This window comes from Eucyclogobius newberryi, unplaced genomic scaffold (assembly GCF_026437365.1).
Source record: "Eucyclogobius newberryi isolate DKJ021-1_F unplaced genomic scaffold, fEucNew1.0.hap1 SCAF_4, whole genome shotgun sequence".
Taxonomy (NCBI): domain Eukaryota; kingdom Metazoa; phylum Chordata; class Actinopteri; order Gobiiformes; family Gobiidae; genus Eucyclogobius; species Eucyclogobius newberryi.
In genome coordinates, this window is record NW_027316056.1 from 39,722,336 (window position 1) to 39,744,209 (window position 21,874).

The 21,874-nt window shown below is 54.9% G+C and overlaps 2 protein-coding genes across 2 annotated transcripts in view; one reads left to right on the top strand and one right to left on the bottom strand.

Moving 5' to 3' along the window:
• Positions 1-11,862, top strand: part of man2b1 (mannosidase, alpha, class 2B, member 1) — a 25,683-nt gene extending 13,821 nt beyond the window's left edge. Inside the window, exons 19-23 of the mRNA XM_072462270.1 lie at positions 4,378-4,458; positions 6,311-6,529; positions 8,152-8,301; positions 10,788-10,890; positions 11,190-11,862. Of these exons, the coding sequence (XP_072318371.1) occupies positions 4,378-4,458; positions 6,311-6,529; positions 8,152-8,301; positions 10,788-10,890; positions 11,190-11,290 (654 nt within the window). The 3' untranslated portion in view covers positions 11,291-11,862. The remainder of the gene's footprint in view (positions 1-4,377; positions 4,459-6,310; positions 6,530-8,151; positions 8,302-10,787; positions 10,891-11,189) is intronic.
• On the bottom strand, positions 11,688-20,749 carry trmt1 (tRNA methyltransferase 1). The gene is made up of 16 exons (XM_072462271.1): positions 20,596-20,749; positions 19,881-20,167; positions 19,626-19,797; positions 18,802-18,989; positions 17,428-17,543; positions 16,960-17,072; positions 16,746-16,894; positions 16,552-16,635; positions 16,354-16,423; positions 16,125-16,259; positions 14,441-14,526; positions 14,233-14,341; positions 12,970-13,046; positions 12,778-12,897; positions 12,584-12,689; positions 11,688-11,933 (listed from the first exon to the last, which is right to left on the bottom strand). Exons 2-16 carry the CDS (start codon positions 20,159-20,161, stop codon positions 11,859-11,861), a joined length of 1,881 nt encoding a protein of 626 aa, XP_072318372.1. The 5' UTR covers positions 20,162-20,167; positions 20,596-20,749; the 3' UTR covers positions 11,688-11,858.
• Between the last annotated feature and the right edge of the window lie 1,125 nt (positions 20,750-21,874).

The window sequence follows — 21,874 nt, forward strand, 5'->3', positions numbered from 1 at the left end:
GGACGCGGTGTGTCTGAAAGGGCAGGACGCGGTGTGTCTGAACGGGACGCGGTGTGTCTGAAAGGGCAGGACGCGGTGTGTCTGAAAGGGCAGGACGCGGTGTGTCTGAGCGGGACGCGGTGTGTCTGAACGGGCAGGACGCGGTGTGTCTGAACGGGACGCGGTGTGTCTGAACGGGACGCGGTGTGTCTGAACGGGACGCGGTGTGTCTGAACGGGCGGGACGCGGTGTGTCTGAACGGGACGCGGTGTGTCTGAACGGGACGCGGTGTGTCTGAACGGGACGCGGTGTGTCTGAACGGGACGCGGTGTGTCTGAGCGGGACGCGGTGTGTCTGAACGGGCAGGACGCGGTGTGTCTGAGCGGGACGCGGTGTGTCTGAACGGGCAGGACGCGGTGTGTCTGAGCGGGACGCGGTGTGTCTGAAAGGGCAGGACGCGGTGTGTCTGAACGGGACGCGGTGTGTCTGAAAGGGCAGGACGCGGTGTGTCTGAACGGGACGCGGTGTGTCTGAAAGGGACGCGGTGTGTCTGAAAGGGCAGGACGCGGTGTGTCTGAACGGGACGCGGTGTGTCTGAAAGGGCAGGACGCGGTGTGTCTGAAAGGGCAGGACGCGGTGTGTCTGAAAGGGCAGGACGCGGTGTGTCTGAGCGGGACGCGGTGTGTCTGAACGGGCGGGACGCGGTGTGTCTGAACGGGACGCGGTGTGTCTGAACGGGACGCGGTGTGTCTGAACGGGCGGGACGCGGTGTGTCTGAACGGGCGGGACGCGGTGTGTCTGAACGGGCGGGACGCGGTGTGTCTGAACGGGCGGGACGCGGTGTGTCTGAACGGGCGGGACGCGGTGTGTCTGAACGGGACGCGGTGTGTCTGAACGGGCGGGACGCGGTGTGTCTGAACGGGACGCGGTGTGTCTGAACGGGACGCGGTGTGTCTGAACGGGCGGGACGCGGTGTGTCTGAACGGGACGCGGTGTGTCTGAGCGGGACGCGGTGTGTCTGAAAGGGCAGGACGCGGTGTGTCTGAGCGGGACGCGGTGTGTCTGAACGGGACGCGGTGTGTCTGAAAGGGCAGGACGCGGTGTGTCTGAAAGGGCAGGACGCGGTGTGTCTGAACGGGCAGGACGCGGTGTGTCTGAACGGGCAGGACGCGGTGTGTCTGAACGGGACGCGGTGTGTCTGAAAGGGCAGGACGCGGTGTGTCTGAAAGGGCAGGACGCGGTGTGTCTGAGCGGGACGCGGTGTGTCTGAACGGGCGGGACGCGGTGTGTCTGAACGGGACGCGGTGTGTCTGAACGGGACGCGGTGTGTCTGAACGGGACGCGGTGTGTCTGAACGGGACGCGGTGTGTCTGAACGGGCGGGACGCGGTGTGTCTGAACGGGACGCGGTGTGTCTGAACGGGCGGGACGCGGTGTGTCTGAACGGGCGGGACGCGGTGTGTCTGAACGGGACGCGGTGTGTCTGAACGGGCGGGACGCGGTGTGTCTGAACGGGACGCGGTGTGTCTGAACGGGACGCGGTGTGTCTGAACGGGCGGGACGCGGTGTGTCTGAACGGGCGGGACGCGGTGTGTCTGAACGGGACGCGGTGTGTCTGAGCGGGACGCGGTGTGTCTGAGCGGGACGCGGTGTGTCTGAAAGGGCAGGACGCGGTGTGTCTGAGCGGGACGCGGTGTGTCTGAACGGGACGCGGTGTGTCTGAGCGGGACGCGGTGTGTCTGAAAGGGCAGGACGCGGTGTGTCTGAACGGGACGCGGTGTGTCTGAAAGGGCAGGACGCGGTGTGTCTGAACGGGACGCAGTGTGTCTGAAAGGGCAGGACGCGGTGTGTCTGAGCGGGACGCGGTGTGTCTGAACGGGCGGGACGCGGTGTGTCTGAACGGGACGCGGTGTGTCTGAACGGGCGGGACGCGGTGTGTCTGAACGGGACGCGGTGTGTCTGAACGGGCGGGACGCGCTGTGTCTGAACGGGCGGGACGCGGTGTGTCTGAACGGGACGCGGTGTGTCTGAACGGGACGCGGTGTGTCTGAACGGGCGGGACGCGGTGTGTCTGAACGGGACGCGGTGTGTCTGAACGGGCGGGACGCGGTGTGTCTGAACGGGACGCGGTGTGTCTGAACGGGACGCGGTGTGTCTGAACGGGACGCGGTGTGTCTGAACGGGACGCGGTGTGTCTGAGCGGGACGCGGTGTGTCTGAACGGGCAGGACGCGGTGTGTCTGAGCGGGACGCGGTGTGTCTGAACGGGCAGGACGCGGTGTGTCTGAGCGGGACGCGGTGTGTCTGAAAGGGCAGGACGCGGTGTGTCTGAAAGGGCAGGACGCGGTGTGTCTGAAAGGGCAGGACGCGGTGTGTCTGAAAGGGCAGGACGCGGTGTGTCTGAAAGGGCAGGACGCGGTGTGTCTGAAAGGGCAGGACGCGGTGTGTCTGAACGGGCGGGACGCGGTGTGTCTGAACGGGACGCGGTGTGTCTGAACGGGACGCGGTGTGTCTGAACGGGACGCGGTGTGTCTGAACGGGACGCGGTGTGTCTGAACGGGCGGGACGCGGTGTGTCTGAACGGGCGGGACGCGGTGTGTCTGAACGGGCGGGACGCGGTGTGTCTGAACGGGCGGGACGCGGTGTGTCTGAACGGGCGGGACGCGGTGTGTCTGAACGGGACGCGGTGTGTCTGAACGGGCGGGACGCGGTGTGTCTGAACGGGACGCGGTGTGTCTGAACGGGACGCGGTGTGTCTGAACGGGACGCGGTGTGTCTGAACGGGCGGGACGCGGTGTGTCTGAACGGGCGGAACGCGGTGTGTCTGAACGGGACGCGGTGTGTCTGAGCGGGACGCGGTGTGTCTGAAAGGGCAGGACGCGGTGTGTCTGAGCGGGACGCGGTGTGTCTGAACGGGACGCGGTGTGTCTGAGCGGGACGCGGTGTGTCTGAAAGGGCAGGACGCGGTGTGTCTGAACGGGCAGGACGCGGTGTGTCTGAACGGGCAGGACGCGGTGTGTCTGAACGGGACGCGGTGTGTCTGAAAGGGCAGGACGCGGTGTGTCTGAAAGGGCAGGACGCGGTGTGTCTGAGCGGGACGCGGTGTGTCTGAACGGGCGGGACGCGGTGTGTCTGAACGGGACGCGGTGTGTCTGAACGGGACGCGGTGTGTCTGAACGGGACGCGGTGTGTCTGAACGGGACGCGGTGTGTCTGAACGGGACGCGGTGTGTCTGAACGGGACGCGGTGTGTCTGAACGGGCGGGACGCGGTGTGTCTGAACGGGCGGGACGCGGTGTGTCTGAACGGGACGCGGTGTGTCTGAACGGGCGGGACGCGGTGTGTCTGAACGGGACGCGGTGTGTCTGAACGGGCGGGACGCGGTGTGTCTGAACGGGCGGGACGCGGTGTGTCTGAACGGGACGCGGTGTGTCTGAGCGGGACGCGGTGTGTCTGAAAGGGCAGGACGCGGTGTGTCTGAGCGGGACGCGGTGTGTCTGAACGGGACGCGGTGTGTCTGAGCGGGACGCGGTGTGTCTGAACGGGCAGGACGCGGTGTGTCTGAACGGGCAGGACGCGGTGTGTCTGAACGGGACGCGGTGTGTCTGAAAGGGCAGGACGCGGTGTGTCTGAACGGGACGCAGTGTGTCTGAAAGGGCAGGACGCGGTGTGTCTGAAAGGGCAGGACGCGGTGTGTCTGAGCGGGACGCGGTGTGTCTGAACGGGCGGGACGCGGTGTGTCTGAACGGGACGCGGTGTGTCTGAACGGGCGGGACGCGGTGTGTCTGAACGGGACGCGGTGTGTCTGAACGGGCGGGACGCGGTGTGTCTGAACGGGCGGGACGCGGTGTGTCTGAACGGGACGCGGTGTGTCTGAGCGGGACGCGGTGTGTCTGAAAGGGCAGGACGCGGTGTGTCTGAGCGGGACGCGGTGTGTCTGAACGGGACGCGGTGTGTCTGAACGGGCGGGACGCGGTGTGTCTGAACGGGCGGGACGCGGTGTGTCTGAACGGGACGCGGTGTGTCTGAGCGGGACGCGGTGTGTCTGAAAGGGCAGGACGCGGTGTGTCTGAACGGGACGCGGTGTGTCTGAACGGGCGGGACGCGGTGTATCTGAACGGGCGGGACGCGGTGTGTCTGAACGGGACGCGGTGTGTCTGAGCGGGACGCGGTGTGTCTGAAAGGGCAGGACGCGGTGTGTCTGAGCGGGACGCGGTGTGTCTGAACGGGACGGGGTGTGTCTGAAAGGGCAGGACGCGGTGTGTCTGAGCGTGACGCGGTGTGTCTGAACGGGACGCGCTGTGTCTGAACGGGCGGGACGCGGCGTGTCTGAACGGGACGCGGCGTGTCTGAACGGGACGCAGTGTCCGCTGGTAGATATTGACATATTGTTCCATCCAGGACGAGGAGCAGCAGCTGACCGTAGTGACCGACCGCTCTCAGGGCGGGAGCAGCCTCCAGAACGGCTCCCTGGAAATCATGGTGAGTCTGTTTCTCCTAAAGAATCAGGATCGTTTCATTCTCGTTCCTTTTGGTTTAGAACTCGCCGATTGCAAATCGTCTCTCTCCCTCTTCACGTCGTCTCTCTCTCTTCACGTCGTCTCTCCCTCTCTTCACGTCGTCTCTCTCTCTCTTCACGTCGTCTCTCTCCCTTCACGTCGTCTCTCTCTCTCTTCACGTCGTCTCTCCCTCTTCACGTCGTCTCTCTCCCTCTTCACGTCGTCTCTCTCCCTCTTCACGTCGTCTCTCCCTCTTCACGTCGTCTCTCTCCCTCTTCACGTCGTCTCTCCCTCTTCACGTCGTCTCTCTCCCTCTTCACGTCGTCTCTCCCTCTTCACGTCGTCTCTCTCCCTCTTCACGTCGTCTCTCTCCCTTCACGTCGTCTCTCTCTCTTCACGTCGTCTCTCTCCCTCTTCACGTCGTCTCTCCCTCTTCACGTCGTCTCTCTCTCTCTTCACGTCGTCTCTCTCCCTTCACGTCGTCTCTCTCTCTCTTCACGTCGTCTCTCCCTCTTCACGTCGTCTCTCCCTCTTCACGTCGTCTCTCTCCCTCTTCACGTCGTCTCTCTCCCTCTTCACGTCGTCTCTCTCCCTTCACGTCGTCTCTCTCTCTCTTCACGTCGTCTCTCTCTCTTCACGTCGTCTCTCCCTCTTCACGTCGTCTCTCTCTCTCTTCACGTCGTCTCTCCCTCTTCACGTCGTCTCTCTCTCTCTTCACGTCGTCTCTCCCTCTTCACGTCGTCTCTCTCCCTTCACGTCGTCTCTCTCCCTTCACATCGTCTCTCTCCCTTCACGTCGTCTCTCTCTCTCTTCACGTCGTCTCTCTCCCTCTTCACGTCGTCTCTCCCTCTTCACGTCGTCTCTCCCTCTTCACGTCGTCTCTCTCTCTCTTCACGTCGTCTCTCCCTCTTCACGTCGTCTCTCCCTCTTCACGTCGTCTCTCTCCCTTCACATCGTCTCTCTCCCTTCACGTCGTCTCTCTCTCTCTTCACGTCGTCTCTCTCCCTCTTCACGTCGTCTCTCCCTCTTCACGTCGTCTCTCCCTCTTCACGTCGTCTCTCCCTCTTCACGTCGTCTCTCTCCCTCTTCACGTCGTCTCTCCCTCTTCACGTCGTCTCTCTCTCTTCACGTCGTCTCTCCCTCTTCACGTCGTCTCTCTCCCTCTTCACGTCGTCTCTCTCTCTCTTCACGTCGTCTCTCTCCCTCTTCACGTCGTCTCTCTCTCCCTTCACGTCGTCTCTCTCCCTTCACATCGTCTCTCTCCCTTCACGTCGTCTCTCTCCCTCTTCACGTCGTCTCTCCCTCTTCACGTCGTCTCTCCCTCTTCACGTCGTCTCTCCCTCTTCACGTCGTCTCTCTCCCTCTTCACGTCGTCTCTCCCTCTTCACGTCGTCTCTCCCTCTTCACGTCGTCTCTCTCCCTCTTCACGTCGTCTCTCCCTCTTCACGTCGTCTCTCCCTCTTCACGTCGTCTCTCTCTCTTCACGTCGTCTCTCCCTCTTCACGTCGTCTCTCCCTCTTCACGTCGTCTCTCCCTCTTCACGTCGTCTCTCCCTCTTCACGTCGTCTCTCCCTCTTCACGTCGTCTCTCCCTCTTCACGTCGTCTCTCTCTCTCTTCACGTCGTCTCTCTCTCTCTTCACGTCGTCTCTCTCTCTCTTCACGTCGTCTCTCCCTCTTCACGTCGTCTCTCTCTCTTCACGTCGTCTCTCCCTCTTCACGTCGTCTCTCCCTCTTCACGTCGTCTCTCCCTCTTCACGTCGTCTCTCCCTCTTCACGTCGTCTCTCCCTCTTCACGTCGTCTCTCCCTCTTCACGTCGTCTCTCTCCCTTCGCAGTTGCATCGGCGGCTCTTGTACGATGATGTTCGGGGCGTGGCGGAGCCTCTGAACGAGACGTCGGACGTGTTTCCGGAAGGTTTGGTCGTTCGCGGGCGTCTTCTTCTGACACTGGATCCGCCCAAGAGCGCCGCCGACAGACACCGCCCCCTTGGACAGGAGACGGTACTGCAGCCTCTGCTCTCCTTCACCAAACCAGAGGCCGACGCTAAACTCACGGTGAGTCTGGGCCGAGGGGGCGGGGTTCTGCTCAGTGACATCACAAGTGGAAATATAGTCCAATCATCTGGCTGTGAGACCCTTTAGGACCCTCCCTCCTCCTCGCTGTGATATACTTTAGGACCCTCCCTCCTTTAGGACCCTCCCTCCTCCTCGCTGTAAGACCCTTTAGGACCCTCCCTCCTCCTCGCTGTAAGACCCTTTAGGACCCGCTCTCCTTTAGGACCCTCCCTCCTCCTCGCTGTAAGACCCTTTAGGACCCTCCCTCCTCCTCGCTGTAAGACCCTTTAGGACCCTCCCTCCTCCTCGCTATAAGACCCTTTAGGACCCTCCCTCCTCCTCGCTATAAGACCCTTTAGGACCCTCCCTCCTCCTCGCTGTAAGACCCTTTAGGACCCTCCCTCCTCCTCGCTGTAAGACCCTTTAGGACCCTCCCTCCTTTTGGACCCTCCCTCCTCCTCGCTGTAAGACCCTTTAGGACCCTCCCTCCTCCTCGCTGTAAGACCCTTTAGGACCCTCCCTCCTCCTCGCTATAAGACCCTTTAGGACCCTCCCTCCTTTTGGACCCTCCCTCCTCCTCGCTGTAAGACCCTTTAGGACCCTCCCTCCTCCTCGCTGTAAGACCCTTTAGGACCCTCCCTCCTCCTCGCTATAAGACCCTTTAGGACCCTCCCTCCTCCTCGCTATAAGACCCTTTAGGACCCTCCCTCCTTTTGGACCCTCCCTCCTCCTCGCTGTAAGACCCTTTAGGACCCTCCCCCCTCCTCGCTGTAAGACCCTTTAGGACCCTCCCTCCTCCTCGCTGTAAGACCCTTTAGGACCCTCCCTCCTCCTCGCTATAAGACCCTTTAGGACCCTCCCTCCTTTTGGACCCTCCCTCCTCCTCGCTGTAAGACCCTTTAGGACCCTACCTCCTTTAGGACCCTCCCCCCTCCTCGCTGTAAGACCCTTTAGGACCCTCCCTCCTCCTCGCTGTAAGACCCTTTAGGACCCTCCCCCCTCCTCGCTGTAAGACCCTTTAGGACCCTCCCTCCTCCTCACAGCAAACGGGTCCTCCTTTTCAGTCAACACAGGGCTTAGACTGGAACATTAATTTAAGGTTTCTACGACCACAGTTTGTTAGTGATGTCATGATGGTAGAAGTAGTCTCTCCCGAGCGCCGTACAGAGAAGTCCCGAGCGCCGTACAGAGAAGTCCCGAGCGCCGTACAGAGAAGTCCCGAGCGCCGTACAGAGAAGTCCCGAGCGCCGTACAGAGAAGTCCCGAGCGCCGTACAGAGAAGTCCCGAGCGCCGTACAGAGAAGTCCCGAGCGCCGTACAGAGAAGTCCCGAGCGCCGTACAGAGAAGTCCCGAGCGCCGTACAGAGAAGTCCCGAGCGCCGTACAGAGAAGTCCCGAGCGCCGTACAGAGAAGTCCCGAGCGCCAGATAAACAGGTCTGAGCGCTGCATTTGGACGCTGCAGATTCCACCTCATCTTTAGTCTGAACCTGGATCTCGCTGGAGACACGAGGAGAACATGCAAACTCAACACTGTTACGATCTGTCGTCCGAGTAACGCGTCTGTGCTGGGGGCGTGGTGTAACGATTAGAGCCGCTCTGATTGGTTCATGTGTGTGTTTAGTTCTCGGGTCTCCAGGCTGCGCTGCCCCCTGCTGTTCACCTCCTCACTCTGTCTCAGTGGGACTCAGACTCGGTGCTGCTCAGACTCGAGCATCAGTTCCAGAGCCGGGAAAGTGACGTCAGCTCTGAGCCGGCGACAGTCGACCTGCAGGTGGCGCACACACTCTACATGAAAGCATTATACAGTGATCCCTCGTTTATCACGGGGGTCACGTTCCGAGAAGAACCCGCGGGAGTCGAAATCCGCAAAGTAGAAACCTTTATTTTTATACAGTTATTATACAATGAAATACTCCAGAAAACATTGAAGCTCACGCGCCGCTCTCACCGGCCTCGCAAACCTCGCAAAAAAAAAAACGGTTTTACGTACGTGTTCATATGAATCCATAACATTATTGACACAGGGAGAGAAGACACGGAGAGACTGTTTAGCCAATCAGAATGCAGAACATGAAGCAGCGAGACCGCGAAAAGTGAACCACGTTATAGCGAGGGATCACTGTACACACACTATGGAGTACACACACTATGGAGTACACACACTATGGAGTACACACACTATGGGAGTACACACACACTATATGGGAGTACACACACACTATATGGGAGTACACACACACTATATGGGAGTACACACACACTATATGGGAGTACACACACACTATATGGGAGTACACACACACTATGGAGTACACACACACTATGGAGTACACACACACACTATGGAGTACACACACACTATGGAGTACACACACTATGGAGTACACACACTATGGAGTACACACACTATGGAGTACACACACACTATGGAGAACACACACACTATATGGGAGTACACACACTATATGGGAGTACACACACACTATATGGGAGTACACACACACTATGGGAGTACACACACACTATGGGAGTACACACACACTATATGGGAGTACACACACACTATATGGGAGTACACACACACTATATGGGAGTACACACACACTATGGAGTACACACACACACTATGGAGTACACACACACACTATGGAGTACACACACACTATGGAGTACACACACACACACACTATGGAGTACACACACACTATGGAGTACACACACACACACACACTATGGGAGTACACACACACACACACACTATGGGAGTACACACACACTATGGGAGTACACACACACACACACACTATGGGAGTACACACACACTATGGGAGTACACACACACTATGGAGTACACACACACACACACACACACTATGGAGTACACACACACACTATGGGAGTACACACACACTATGGAGTACACACACACACACTATGGGAGTACACACACACACACACACTATGGGAGTACACACACACACACACTATGGGAGTACACACACACTATGGAGTACACACACACACACACTATGGGAGTACACACACACACTATGGAGTACACACACACACACACTATGGGAGTACACACACACTATGGAGTACACACACACTATGGGAGTACACACACACACACACTATATGGGAGTACACACACACTATGGAGTACACACACACTATGGAGTACACACACACACACTATGGAGTACACACACACACACACTATGGGAGTACAGACACACTATGGAGTACACACACACACACTATGGAGTACACACACACACACACACTATGGAGTACACACACACTATGGGAGTACACACACACTATGGAGTACACACACACACACACACTATGGGAGTACACACACACTATGGGAGTACACACACACTATGGAGTACACACACACACACACACTATGGGAGTACACACACACTATGGAGTACACACACACACACACACTATGGGAGTGTACACACACTATGGAGTACACACACACACACTATGGAGTACACACACACACTATGGAGTACACACACACACACACTATGGGAGTACACACACACTATGGAGTACACACACACACACACTATGGGAGTACACACACACTATGGAGTACACACACACACACACTATGGGAGTACACACACACACACACTATGGGAGTACACACACACTATGGAGTACACACACACACACACTATGGGAGTACACACACACACACACTATGGGAGTACACACACACTATGGAGTACACACACACACACACTATGGGAGTACACACACTATGGGAGTACACACACACTATGGAGTACACACACACACACACTATGGGAGTACACACACACTATGGAGTACACACACACACACACTATGGGAGTACACACACTATGGGAGTACACACACACTATGGAGTACACACACACACACACTATGGGAGTACACACACTATGGGAGTACACACACACTATGGAGTACACACACACACACACTATGGGAGTACACACACACTATGGAGTACACACACACACACACTATGGGAGTACACACACTATGGGAGTACACACACACTATGGAGTACACACACACACACACTATGGGAGTACACACACACACACTATGGAGTACACACACACACACACTATGGAGTACACGATGCTCAGAAGGAGAAGTTTTTAAGCATATTGTAGTGTCAGATCTGCAAAACTGTAACTTTCAGTAAAAAAAAGGTTTTAAGACATAAAACACTTGTGTTTACAGAAGTTGTTTTCCACTCTGGAGGTTCTAGGATTCTCTGAGCTCAACCTTTCAGCCAATCAGTGGAAAAAGGACATGAAGCGATTCGATTGGACGCCAAAGACAGGTACAAAAGACCCAGGGGCGGAGTCTAACTGACACACGCGCCACAGACTTTACGTGAAAAACTGTCTTTAATCAGAAAAAATAATTATAATTATCGATCGACAGAAACACTGACTCTGGAAAGAGGAGTGAGGCAGGGCAGTGCTCGGTCCCTCCTGTTGTTCACTTTGTTGATATTGGATGGATTGAACTTAAAATTGCTTGTGACTCAGAAAAATAATACTCATTTAATGGCATGTAATATTCTTAAATGTGCTAAAGATGTTTAAATAATGAAAGTGTTTTTTGTTCTTTTTCCAGAGGAGACTCTCGAGCAGAAGAACTTTCCGGATGCTTCTGTTTGGGAAGTGACTCTGAGGCCGATGGAGATCAGAACGTTCCTGCTCCGAGTGCGACTCTAAAGACCTCCACCTCCTTAAGACTTAAGTTTACGCTAAAGGGAACGTTAGAAATGATTAAAATGCTAATGAAGTGACCGTTTTCACCAGCAGAGGGCGCGGCAGGTGCGCAGAGCTGTTTTCATGTGTAAAAACGGCACAAACGAAGTAGGTTTTAAGTGTTTAATGTTGTTTACATTTGATCCAAAAACATTTAAAGGATTTTGATTTATTCTTTGTGTAAATGAGAACATAACATTTTGCCTTTTTTTTTAAACTGAAAATGTCCCACAAATCTATGAAGCGGATTTAAAATGAAATCAAACTGTTTTTTTGACTAAACTGAACAAAAACTGCAACTAAAACAAGTTAAAGCTCAAATCAAAAGCTTTTGCGCCAATGTTTGTAAATATTGAACAGATTTTATAAATAAATCATGTTCTTTGGTCACAAACACGAGAGTTGAAGCCGTCAGGACTTTATTCAGCAAAACATTAAATAAAAAACAGAACTCTTTGTCCACGACACGTGACCTTTGACCCTTTGACCTCTGTCCAGGAACATCTTCAGCATAAATGAGACAGTTTGAGCTTCACTCGGGTTTGATCTGGTCCAGCAGCTCCAGGTCGTGAGAGTAGCAGCATTTGTCTCCGAAATGACACAAACCCTGAAGGACACACGGGTACCTTTAGATTGAAGATGAATCTCAAGAATCACATTGAGCTTTAATTGTCAAACGAGTCACAGAATCACCTTTATCCACTTAACAATAAAACTTACTTTTTAGCTCTTTGTGGCATTTTTAATGATCAACTTGATATAAGTCACAAACGGCACATGTTTGTACTTCATATTCTAGGGAATAAAAGTACTCGAGTAACTGTCTGGATGTGACTTGATTTTTTTATTTTAAAGTTGAAAATTAAACGAAGAGTCACAAAAGTGAAGCAGCGACAAAGGTTTAAAGTGTATTTGTCTGTTTTTGAGGAGAAAATAAACTAAAAAATGACGCATCCTTTTGACTTATTTTAGGTCAGTTGGTCAGAAAGGGGCGGAGTCTGAGGTCGCTGTGGTTTTAGTGTCGTTAAAACTGAATAAATGTGATATTTGTTCATAAGAGTTTATCTGCCACTGGTGATTTCAACATTCATCCGACACAAAAGCATCAAAGTCACAAACTTGAACTGTGTTTGACAAAGAAAGAAAAAATGAAGGATTTATTTTGATTCTCGTTTCTTCCACATCAAACGTGACGAGGAAAAACTGGTTCAATTGTGAGTTTTCTTCATTTGAACTTTAAGTTCAAGTTAAACTCACCTTTTTGAACTTCTTGCAGTGAAAACTCTTGAGTTCTGAGTCGGAGCTTTTCCTTTTATTCTGACACTTTTTACTTTTATCCTGAAGATCTGTGGAGAGGCGTCCTCTGAGACAAAGAGCAGAGTTTAGACAAAACACTATGTTCTTTAATGTGTCCAAATGGCCCCTGAACGCTTCCTCAGGATGTCTCTTACCCGGCTCCGGCCCTGGCCTTGGGGCCCCAGAAGGCCTGGGGGTTCTCCTGGAAGCGTGTCAGGTGTTTCCTCCTGGACTGAGGGTTGGCGTCGTCCCTCACAGTGAAACTGGCCTTCAGACTGAAACACACACGTTACTGTGGAAGCTGCTCGTCTCCATGACGACCATGAGGCACTAGAGCTGGGTCTGACCTGGGGTCAGTGGAGAGGATCCTGAGGGCCGGACTGGTCACTGACAGTTTCTCCCTCTTCACCGGGTTCAACTTCTCCTGAGAACAACACACATCACATGCTCCTCCCCCATGTGTCACATGCTCCTCCTCCTGCTCCTCCCCCATGTGTCACATGCTCATGCTCCTCCCCCATGTGTCTCCTGCTCCTCCCCCATGTGTCACATGCGCCTCCTCCTGCTCCTCCCCCATGTGTCACCTGCTCCTCCCCCATGTGTCACATGCTGCTCCTCCTCCTGCTCCTCCCCCATGTGTCACATGCTCCTCCTGCTCCTCCCCCATGTGTCACATGCTCCTCCCCCATGTGTCTCCTGCTCCTCCCCCATGTGTCTCCTGCTCCTCCCCCATGTGTCACATGCTCCTCCCCCATGTGTCTCCTCCTCCTGCTCCTCCCCCATGTGTCACATGCTCCTCCCCCATGTGTCTCCTCCTCCTGCTCCTCCCCCATGTGTCACATGCTCCTCCCCCTTGTGTCACATGCTCCTCCTCCTGCTCCTCCCCCATGTGTCACATGCTCCTCCCCCATGGGTCACATGCTCCTCCTCCTGCTCCTCCCCCATGTGTCTCCTGCTCCTCCTCCTGCTCCTCCCCCATGTGTCTCCTGCTCCTCCTCCTGCTCCTCCCCCATGTGTCTCCTGCTCCTCCCCCATGTGTCTCCTGCTCCTCCCCCATGTGTCACATGCTCCTCCCCCATGTGTCACATGCTCCTCCCCCATGTGTCACATGCTCCTCCTCCTGCTCCTCCCCCATGTGTCACATGCTCCTGCTCCTCCCCCATGTGTCACATGCTCCTCCTCCTGCTCCTCCCCCATGTGTCTCCTGCTCCTCCCCCATGTGTCACATGCTCCTCCCCCATGTGTCACATGCTCCTTCTCCTGCTCCTCCCCCATGTGTCTCCTGCTCCTCCCCCATGTGTCTCATGCTCCTCCTCCTGCTCCTCCCCCATGTGTCACATGCTCCTCCTCCTGCTCCTCCCCCATGTGTCTCCTGCTCCTCCCCCATGTGTCTCATGCTCCTCCTCCTGCTCCTCCCCCATGTGTCACATGCTCCTCCTCCTGCTCCTCCCCCATGTGTCTCATGCTCCTCCTCCTGCTCCTCCCCCATGTGTCACATGCTCCTCCCCCATGTGTCACATGCTCCTCCTCCTGCTCCTCCCCCATGTGTCACATGCTCCTGCCTCATGGGTCAGATGCCCTCCCGCTCCTCCTGCTCCTCCCGTCCTCACCCAGCAGCGCATCACGTCCCAGATGACCTTCGCAGGAGCGTCTGTTTTGATGGCGTTTTTACAGGCGTGCGACAGCGACACCCGGTGGCCGGCGTGGAGCAGTGCAGACCTGAACACAGACATGAGGACAGTAGCAGGAGGTGCAGGGACAGGTACGTGGTAGTAGTAGTAGTAAATATAGTAGTAGTAGTAGTACAGTATGCAGTACCTGAACTGCAGCAGAGGGGGCGTGTTACTGTGGATGGTGCTGCTCAGATGGTCCACAGTGTAATACAGAGGGACGTCCTCCAGCTCCTGCAACACCGTTTAAACACGTCACTACACACTACACGGAGCGTCCTCCTGAAGGTACACGGAGCGTCCTCCTGAAGGTACACGGAGCGTCCTCCTGAAGGTACACGGAGCGTCCTCCTGAAGGTACTGCTGCGTCCCCTCCTGAAGGTACTGCTGCGTCCCCTCCAGAAGGTACTCCTGCGTCCCCTCCAGAAGGTACTGCTGCGTCCCCTCCAGAAGGTACTGCTGCGTCCCCTCCAGAAGGTACTGCTGCGTCCCCTCCTGAAGGTACTGCTGCGTCCCCTCCTGAAGGTACTGCTGCGTCCCCTCCTGAAGGTACTGCTGCGTCCCCTCCTGAAGGTACTGCTGCGTCCCCTCCTGAAGGTACTGCTGCGTCCCCTCCAGAAGGTACTGCTGCGTCCCCTCCAGAAGGTACTGCTGCGTCCCCTCCTGAAGGTACTGCTGCGTCCCCTCCTGAAGGTACTGCTGCGTCCCCTCCTGAAGGTACTGCTGCGTCCCCTCCAGAAGGTACTGCTGCGTCCCCTCCTGAAGGTACTGCTGCGTCCCCTCCAGAAGGTACTGCTGCGTCCCCTCCTGAAGGTGCTGCTGCGTCCCCTCCAGAAGGTACTGCTGCGTCCCCTCCAGAAGGTACTGCTGCGTCCCCTCCAGAAGGTACTGCTGCGTCCCCTCCAGAAGGTACTGCTGCGTCCCCTCCAGAAGGTACTGCTGCGTCCCCTCCTGAAGGTGCTGCTGCGTCCCCTCCTGAAGGTGCTGCTGCGTCCCCTCCAGAAGGTACTGCTGCGTCCCCTCCAGAAGGTGCTGCTGCGTCCCCTCCTGAAGGTGCTGCTGCGTCCCCTCCTGAAGGTGCTGCTGCGTCCCCTCCTGAAGGTGCTGCTGCGTCCCCTCCTGAAGGTGCTGCTGCGTCCCCTCCTGAAGGTGCTGCTGCGTCCCCTCCTGAAGGTGCTGCTGCGTCCCCTCCTGAAGGTGCTGCTGCGTCCCCTCCAGAAGGTACTGCTGCGTCCCCTCCAGAAGGTACTGCTGCGTCCCCTCCAGAAGGTACTGCTGCGTCCCCTCCTGAAGGTGCTGCTGCGTCCCCTCCTGAAGGTACTGCTGCGTCCCCTCCAGAAGGTACTGCTGCGTCCCCTCCTGAAGGTGCTGCTGCGTCCCCTCCAGAAGGTACTGCTGCGTCCCCTCCTGAAGGTACTGCTGCGTCCCCTCCTGAAGGTACTGCTGCGTCCCCTCCTGAAGGTGCTGCTGCGTCCCCTCCTGAAGGTGCTGCTGCGTCCCCTCCTGAAGGTGCTGCTGCGTCCCCTCCTGAAGGTGCTGCTGCGTCCCCTCCTGAAGGTGCTGCTGCGTCCCCTCCTGAAGGTACTGCTGCGTCCCCTCCTGAAGGTGCTGCTGCGTCCCCTCCTGAAGGTACTGCTGCGTCCCCTCCTGAAGGTACTGCTGCGTCCCCTCCTGAAGGTACTGCTGCGTCCCCTCCTGAAGGTACTGCTGCGTCCCCTCCTGAAGGTACTGCTGCGTCCCCTCCTGAAGGTACTGCTGCGTCCACTCCTGAAGGTGCAGAGTGTCCTCCTCCTGCCTCAGAGACCACATTTACAGGACATGTCCTCTCTCACCTCAGTGACCACGCTGAGGATGCCCTCGATTCGCCGGGACGTCCCAAACCTGGAGGGGTTCGCAGACACCGAGGACAAGACCCTCTGGACAAAGTCCCGGTCGTGGATGGGCTCGGCCCAAACCGGACCTCCCAGCTGTGAAAACAAGGCGGGTCCTACTTTAATACTGTGGTGTTTGAAAACATCGCTATGGCAACACAGAAGCTGCTCATGTGTTTAGGGGCCGGACCTGGTGTCTGTGTCCACAGTGCTCACACTCAGGCCCCACTGGAGGTCCTGTGGCCGCCGAATACTTCATACTGAAAACACAACTTGTATTTAGAGAGAAAAGTCTGGAACTATGAGCTGAGCGTGTACAAATACTTTATATATTTGTCCTCAACACTTCAATATTCACTAAACGCTCTGAGTCGTGCGGCGCTCGTACTTGTTTCCGTTGCTGGTCCTTCGGCCCATCCTCTGTAGGTGGAAGGAGCCGCAGCCGACGCAGTTGTAGACCAGCGCCTGTTTACTGCAACACCCCGAAACCACAAGACGCATGGTTCAAATCAAACTTCTGTGCACTTTACTGATTCAACAGTACATTCCCGGTACCCTACCCCGCCCCTCCCTTCCCGGTACCTGGCTGAGTTCTTGACCTTGGCCTGCCCGGTGAAGACCCTGGCGAACACCCGGATGTAGAAGTCGACGCTGACGGCGAGCAGCGGCTGGACGTAGCGCTGGTAAACGCCGGCGCGCTGGTCCAGGCTGTGTAGGATGATGCGAAGCGCCTGGGGAGAGGGAGGACGGGTCACTGTGGGCTTAGTCACGGCTTTTTGAACCGCCGGCGTCTCACCATCTCGTGGCAGAACTTGGACTTGATGGACACCGATCCGTACTTGCTGTAGCACGTCTCGCCGCTGTTCCCCGCCATCACCGCCATGTCCGTGCACGTGATGCACAGCAGGCCTGAGCGGGACACGCCAAAGACAGAGTGTTAGCGCCCGGGCGGACGTTAGCAAGATTAGCATCACAGAGCATTTGAAACTGCAGAGGCTCAAAGCAGGAGCAGATTCACAGACAGCAGGGGGCAGTAGGGAGAAACTAAAGGTAAAATAGTACGGTAATAAGGTAAAACATAATAAACGCAGCCGCAGACATGTTGGATTGTCTAACTCGGATGAACTCGAGTTTCCGAGACGCGAGAGTGAATTTAAAAGTACAGCAACAATAAAGTACCATAAAATAAACATTGTGATCATCTTTTTCTTCTTTAGAACTGTGAAAAGTGTATGAACAGGAAGTTGAAAGGCGTGGCCCTCACCTCCTTCACCAACAGCCTGCACCGCGGCGTCGATAAAAGGGGAGGGGCTTCCATAAGGGTCCAGGTCTATGACGTCATAACGATCTTTTTTCCCGCGCTTCTCGTACATCAGCAAACTGTAAACACAACAGGGAGGAGGAGTCTAACCACACCCCTCACAGGGAGGAGGAGTCTAACCACACCCCTCACAGGGAGGAGGAGTCTAACCACACCCCCTCACAGGGAGGCGGAGTCTAACCACACCCCCTCACAGGGAGGCGGAGTCTAACCACACCCCTCACAGGGAGGCGGAGTCTAACCACACCCCCTCACAGGGAGGCGGAGTCTAACCACACCCCTCACAGGGAGGAGTCGTCTAACCACACCCCCTCACAGGGAGGAGTCGTCTAACCACACCCCCTCACAGGGAGGAGTCTAACCACACCCCTCACAGGGAGGAGGAGTCTAACCACACCCCCTCACAGGGAGGCGGAGTCTAACCACACCCCCTCACAGGGAGGCGGAGTCTAACCACACCCCTCACAGGGAGGCGGAGTCTAACCACACCCCTCACAGGGAGGAGGAGTCTAACCACACCCCCTCACAGGGAGGAGGAGTCTAACCACACCCCTCACAGGGAGGAGGAGTCTAACCACACCCCTCACAGGGAGGAGGAGTCTAACCACACCCCTCACAGGGAGGAGGAGTCTAACCACACCCCTCACAGGGAGGAGGAGTCTAACCACACCCCTCACAGGGAGGAGGAGTCCAACCACACCCCTCACAGGGAGGAGGAGTCCAACCACACCCCTCACAGGGAGGAGTCTAACCACACCCCTCACAGGGAGGAGGAGTCTAACCACACCCCTCACAGGGAGGAGGAGTCTAACCACACCCCTCACAGGGAGGAGGAGTCTAACCACACCCCTCACAGGGAGGAGGAGTCTAACCACACCCCCTCACAGGGAGGAGGAGTCTAACCACACCCCCTCACAGGAGGCGGAGTCTAACCACACCCCCTCACAGGGAGGCGGAGTCTAACCACACCCCTCACAGGGAGGCGGAGTCTAACCACACCCCTCACAGGGAGGCGGAGTCTAACCACACCCCTCACAAGGAGGCGGAGTCTAACCACACCCCTCACAGGGAGGCGGAGTCTAACCACACCCCTCACAGGGAGGAGGAGTCTAACCACACCCCTCACAGGGAGGAGGAGTCTAACCACACCCCTCACAGGGAGGCGGAGTCTAACCACACCCCCTCACAGGGAGGCGGAGTCTAACCACACCCCTCACAGGGAGGCGGAGTCTAACCACACCCCTCACAGGGAGGAGGAGTCTAACCACACCCCCTCACAGGGAGGAGGAGTCTACCCCACAAGGGGCGGGTCTGTACCTGGCGTCCTTGCAGCTGGCCTCCACCAGGTGGTTCACTCTGTTGAACTCGGCGTTTCTGGCGATCAGAGTCGCTGCTTTGGCAGAAAAGTCGTTGGCCGTGACACTGTTGAGACCAGGAACCTCCAGAGCGAAACGAACCGAGCGCAAACCAGAGGCAGCGAGGCCCTCGAGGACCCGCAGACCACGCTGAGGGGGGAGGGGGGGAGAGAGGGAGGATATGCCATCATTTCACACACAAATGTGATTATTATTAAATCATATGAATCATTCTTGTGCTGCCTGAGTCTGGGTCGAGTGACATGTTTGTCCCGTGTTCTTGTTGTTGACATATTTGTTGTTGACATATTTGTTGTCTGTTGTTGTGCTCTTGCAGTAGTTTTTATATAGACTCAGTTTTCTACCAATCTTAATTGTAATATATATAATGCAAATGTATGTTTAATTTATTGCTTGCATTTTACACATTTGACAGATGGAAACGAGCTGAACTTCAGCTACAGGTTTAACCAAATGTTGATGCTCCGCCCCCGTTCAGATAAAATGTTTGTTTCATTCAGCAATGGGTAATAGCAATGTAATAATAACCATGTAATAGCAATGTACTAACCATGTAATATCGTTGTAATAACCACATAATAGTGTAATAACTATGTAATACGTGGCTGTTACTCATTTCAGAGAAACTGTTTATACATTACACAAAACGTGCTGGTTTTACCTCAAGACTCGAGATGTTTCAGTCGTTAAAACGGTTTGGTAACGCTAACGCTAACATAGAACGAAGGCGTTCACCACACGAGGCCGAGTGAACACTGATTGTACCTCACATTTCTCTCCCGCTCTCGTCGTCTCCATCGGCTCTTTCTCTCCGTCGGCCTCTTCGCTCGGCTCGTCCGACAGAGACACCACCACGGGCTCCCTCTCCCCAGGCACCTCCACCTTCACGCCGCGCTGAGCCAGGACGTCGCGGGCGAACTCCGTGATCACCGCACACCTGAGGGCACAACCAGGACCTCTCAACAGGGTCTGAAGCGGGGAGTGTTCCGCAGTGCTCCTTTAACCCGCAGAGACACTCACGTCAAGTCGCGGTTGAACTCCTGGACCGGGTTGTAGAAGACCTCGTTGGCGCTGGGGAACAAGATGGCCGCCTTCCCTTCCTTCACCACCGTTTCGCCGGGGAGCAGCCCGGGACCCGAGCTGGATCCTGGGGGAGGAGGAGAGGCCTGGGGCGCGTCTGCGGAGGTCGAGTCCGGAGGGGGCAAGTCCATGGTCTGAGAAGAGCGAGGGCGGGAGGATGTGAGCGAGGAGGAGGAGGAGGAGGCGAGCAGAGGAAGGAGGCGCGTGCTCCTCACCAGCATAAAGAGCTGAGGAAACATCCACATAAATAATACACATATACGTTAAACTCAAATGTATCACGTTCAAATATTCCAAACTAGTTCTAGAAAAATATGGTGAAAACACATCAATGTCCATTTCCTCGATATTAATATTGACAATTTAACCATCAGATTTGTCTTTTTAATTAAACTTATGAGTGAAAAAATGAAAATATTAGTTAGCAATTAGTTTAAAAATCCAGCTGCATGTTTACAATGAGACTGGACATCAACATTAAACGTGTCACATAGTGCTAATACAACTAGTGCTAATATCTGCACAACAATAGTACTTTTCCAATAGTTAAAGTATAAACTACTCTAAAAACCACCAGCGCCTGTGTTTGAGTCACGTGTCAAATCATTTCTCAGTGTTTTATGAATGAGCTGCGTCAGACCCCAAGGGAACTCACGTTATCCGGATTCTGTCTTCAGTCCGCGGCGTCTTCTCTTCTTCAGGTGTCCTCGGGTGTCCTCGGGTGTCCTCGGGTGTCCTCAGGGGTCTACTCTTGTCTTCAGTTCCTCTTCTCTTTCTCTTCTCTTCACGTCTCTTCTGTTTCACGTTGGCGCGCGTGGGCCGCCATGTTTCTTTCTTCTTCTTCGTCTCACTGTTGCGTCATGCAGAGCTGCTGTCGCCCCCTGTCGCTCTGGAGACGCAACAGCAGCTTCAACCACACTTTATGGAATCATCTTTGTACTAAATATTCAAACAAAAAACACAACAACAGTGACGTAAATTGGATCCTGATTTGAGTTGATTTACAGGAGGAGGATAAGATAAGATAAGCCTTTATTTGTACCACAATGGGGAAATTCCAAATGTTGCAACACAAAGTAGATGCAGAAGTAAAAAACGAAGAACAGATAACTAATTTTAAAAAATGTAAAAAACACTCTTAATAGAAAAGCTCTTATAAAAACTCTTACATAAAACATCTTATATTCTTAATAAAACGTTTAAAAATATATATCAATAGTAATATGGACAGAGAATATTGCACCAATATGAGTGACATTATGTCAGTATTGCACATGAGCATGACAGTATTGCATATGGGTATGACAGTATTGCACATGAGCATGACAGTATTGCACATGGTTAAGTCAGTATTGCACATGGGTATGACAGTATTGCACATGGGTATGACAGTATTGCACATGGGTATGACAGTATTGCACATGGGTATGAGAGTATTGCACATGGGTATAACAGTATTGCACATGGTTAAGTCAATGTCTCATGTTCTAATGTAAATGATTTGTTGAACTCTGTTACATCTAGTGTTTTGAATGTTCTGGACACCATCGCCCCTATAAAGGCTAAAATGGTTAAAAATAAGCAGAAGGCGCCGTGGAGAAATGATGATTCGGTCAGGGCACAGAAAAGGGAGTGCCGCAGGGCCGAACGGAAATGGTAAATGGTCACATTTATATAGCGCTTTTCTACCGTCAAGGTACTCAAAGCGCTTTACATCAAGGAACCAGTCACCCATTCACACACACATTCACACCCCAGATATACGCAGACACTGGGGGGCAAGTTGGGTTAAGTGTCTTGCCCAAGGACACAACGGCAGTATTCACATGAGGCAGCTGCGATCGCACCACCAACCTGCGGGCCAGTGGATCTGACCGCTCTGGGAGCGGGGAGTCGAACCGCCGACCTTTGGATCAGAAGACGAGCACTCTACC

Coding starts and splice junctions, on each gene's coding strand:
- trmt1 (XM_072462271.1), bottom strand. CDS start 20,161: ATGCTGGTGAGGAGCACGCGCCTCCTTCCTCTGCTCGCCTCCTCCTCC. Junction 19,798..19,880: donor GAGTTCAACCGCGACTTGAC/GTGAGTGTCTCT, acceptor TTGTGCCCTCAG/GTGTGCGGTGATCACGGAGT. Junction 16,424..16,551: donor AGGACCAGCAACGGAAACAA/GTACGAGCGCCG, acceptor TTGTGTTTTCAG/TATGAAGTATTCGGCGGCCA.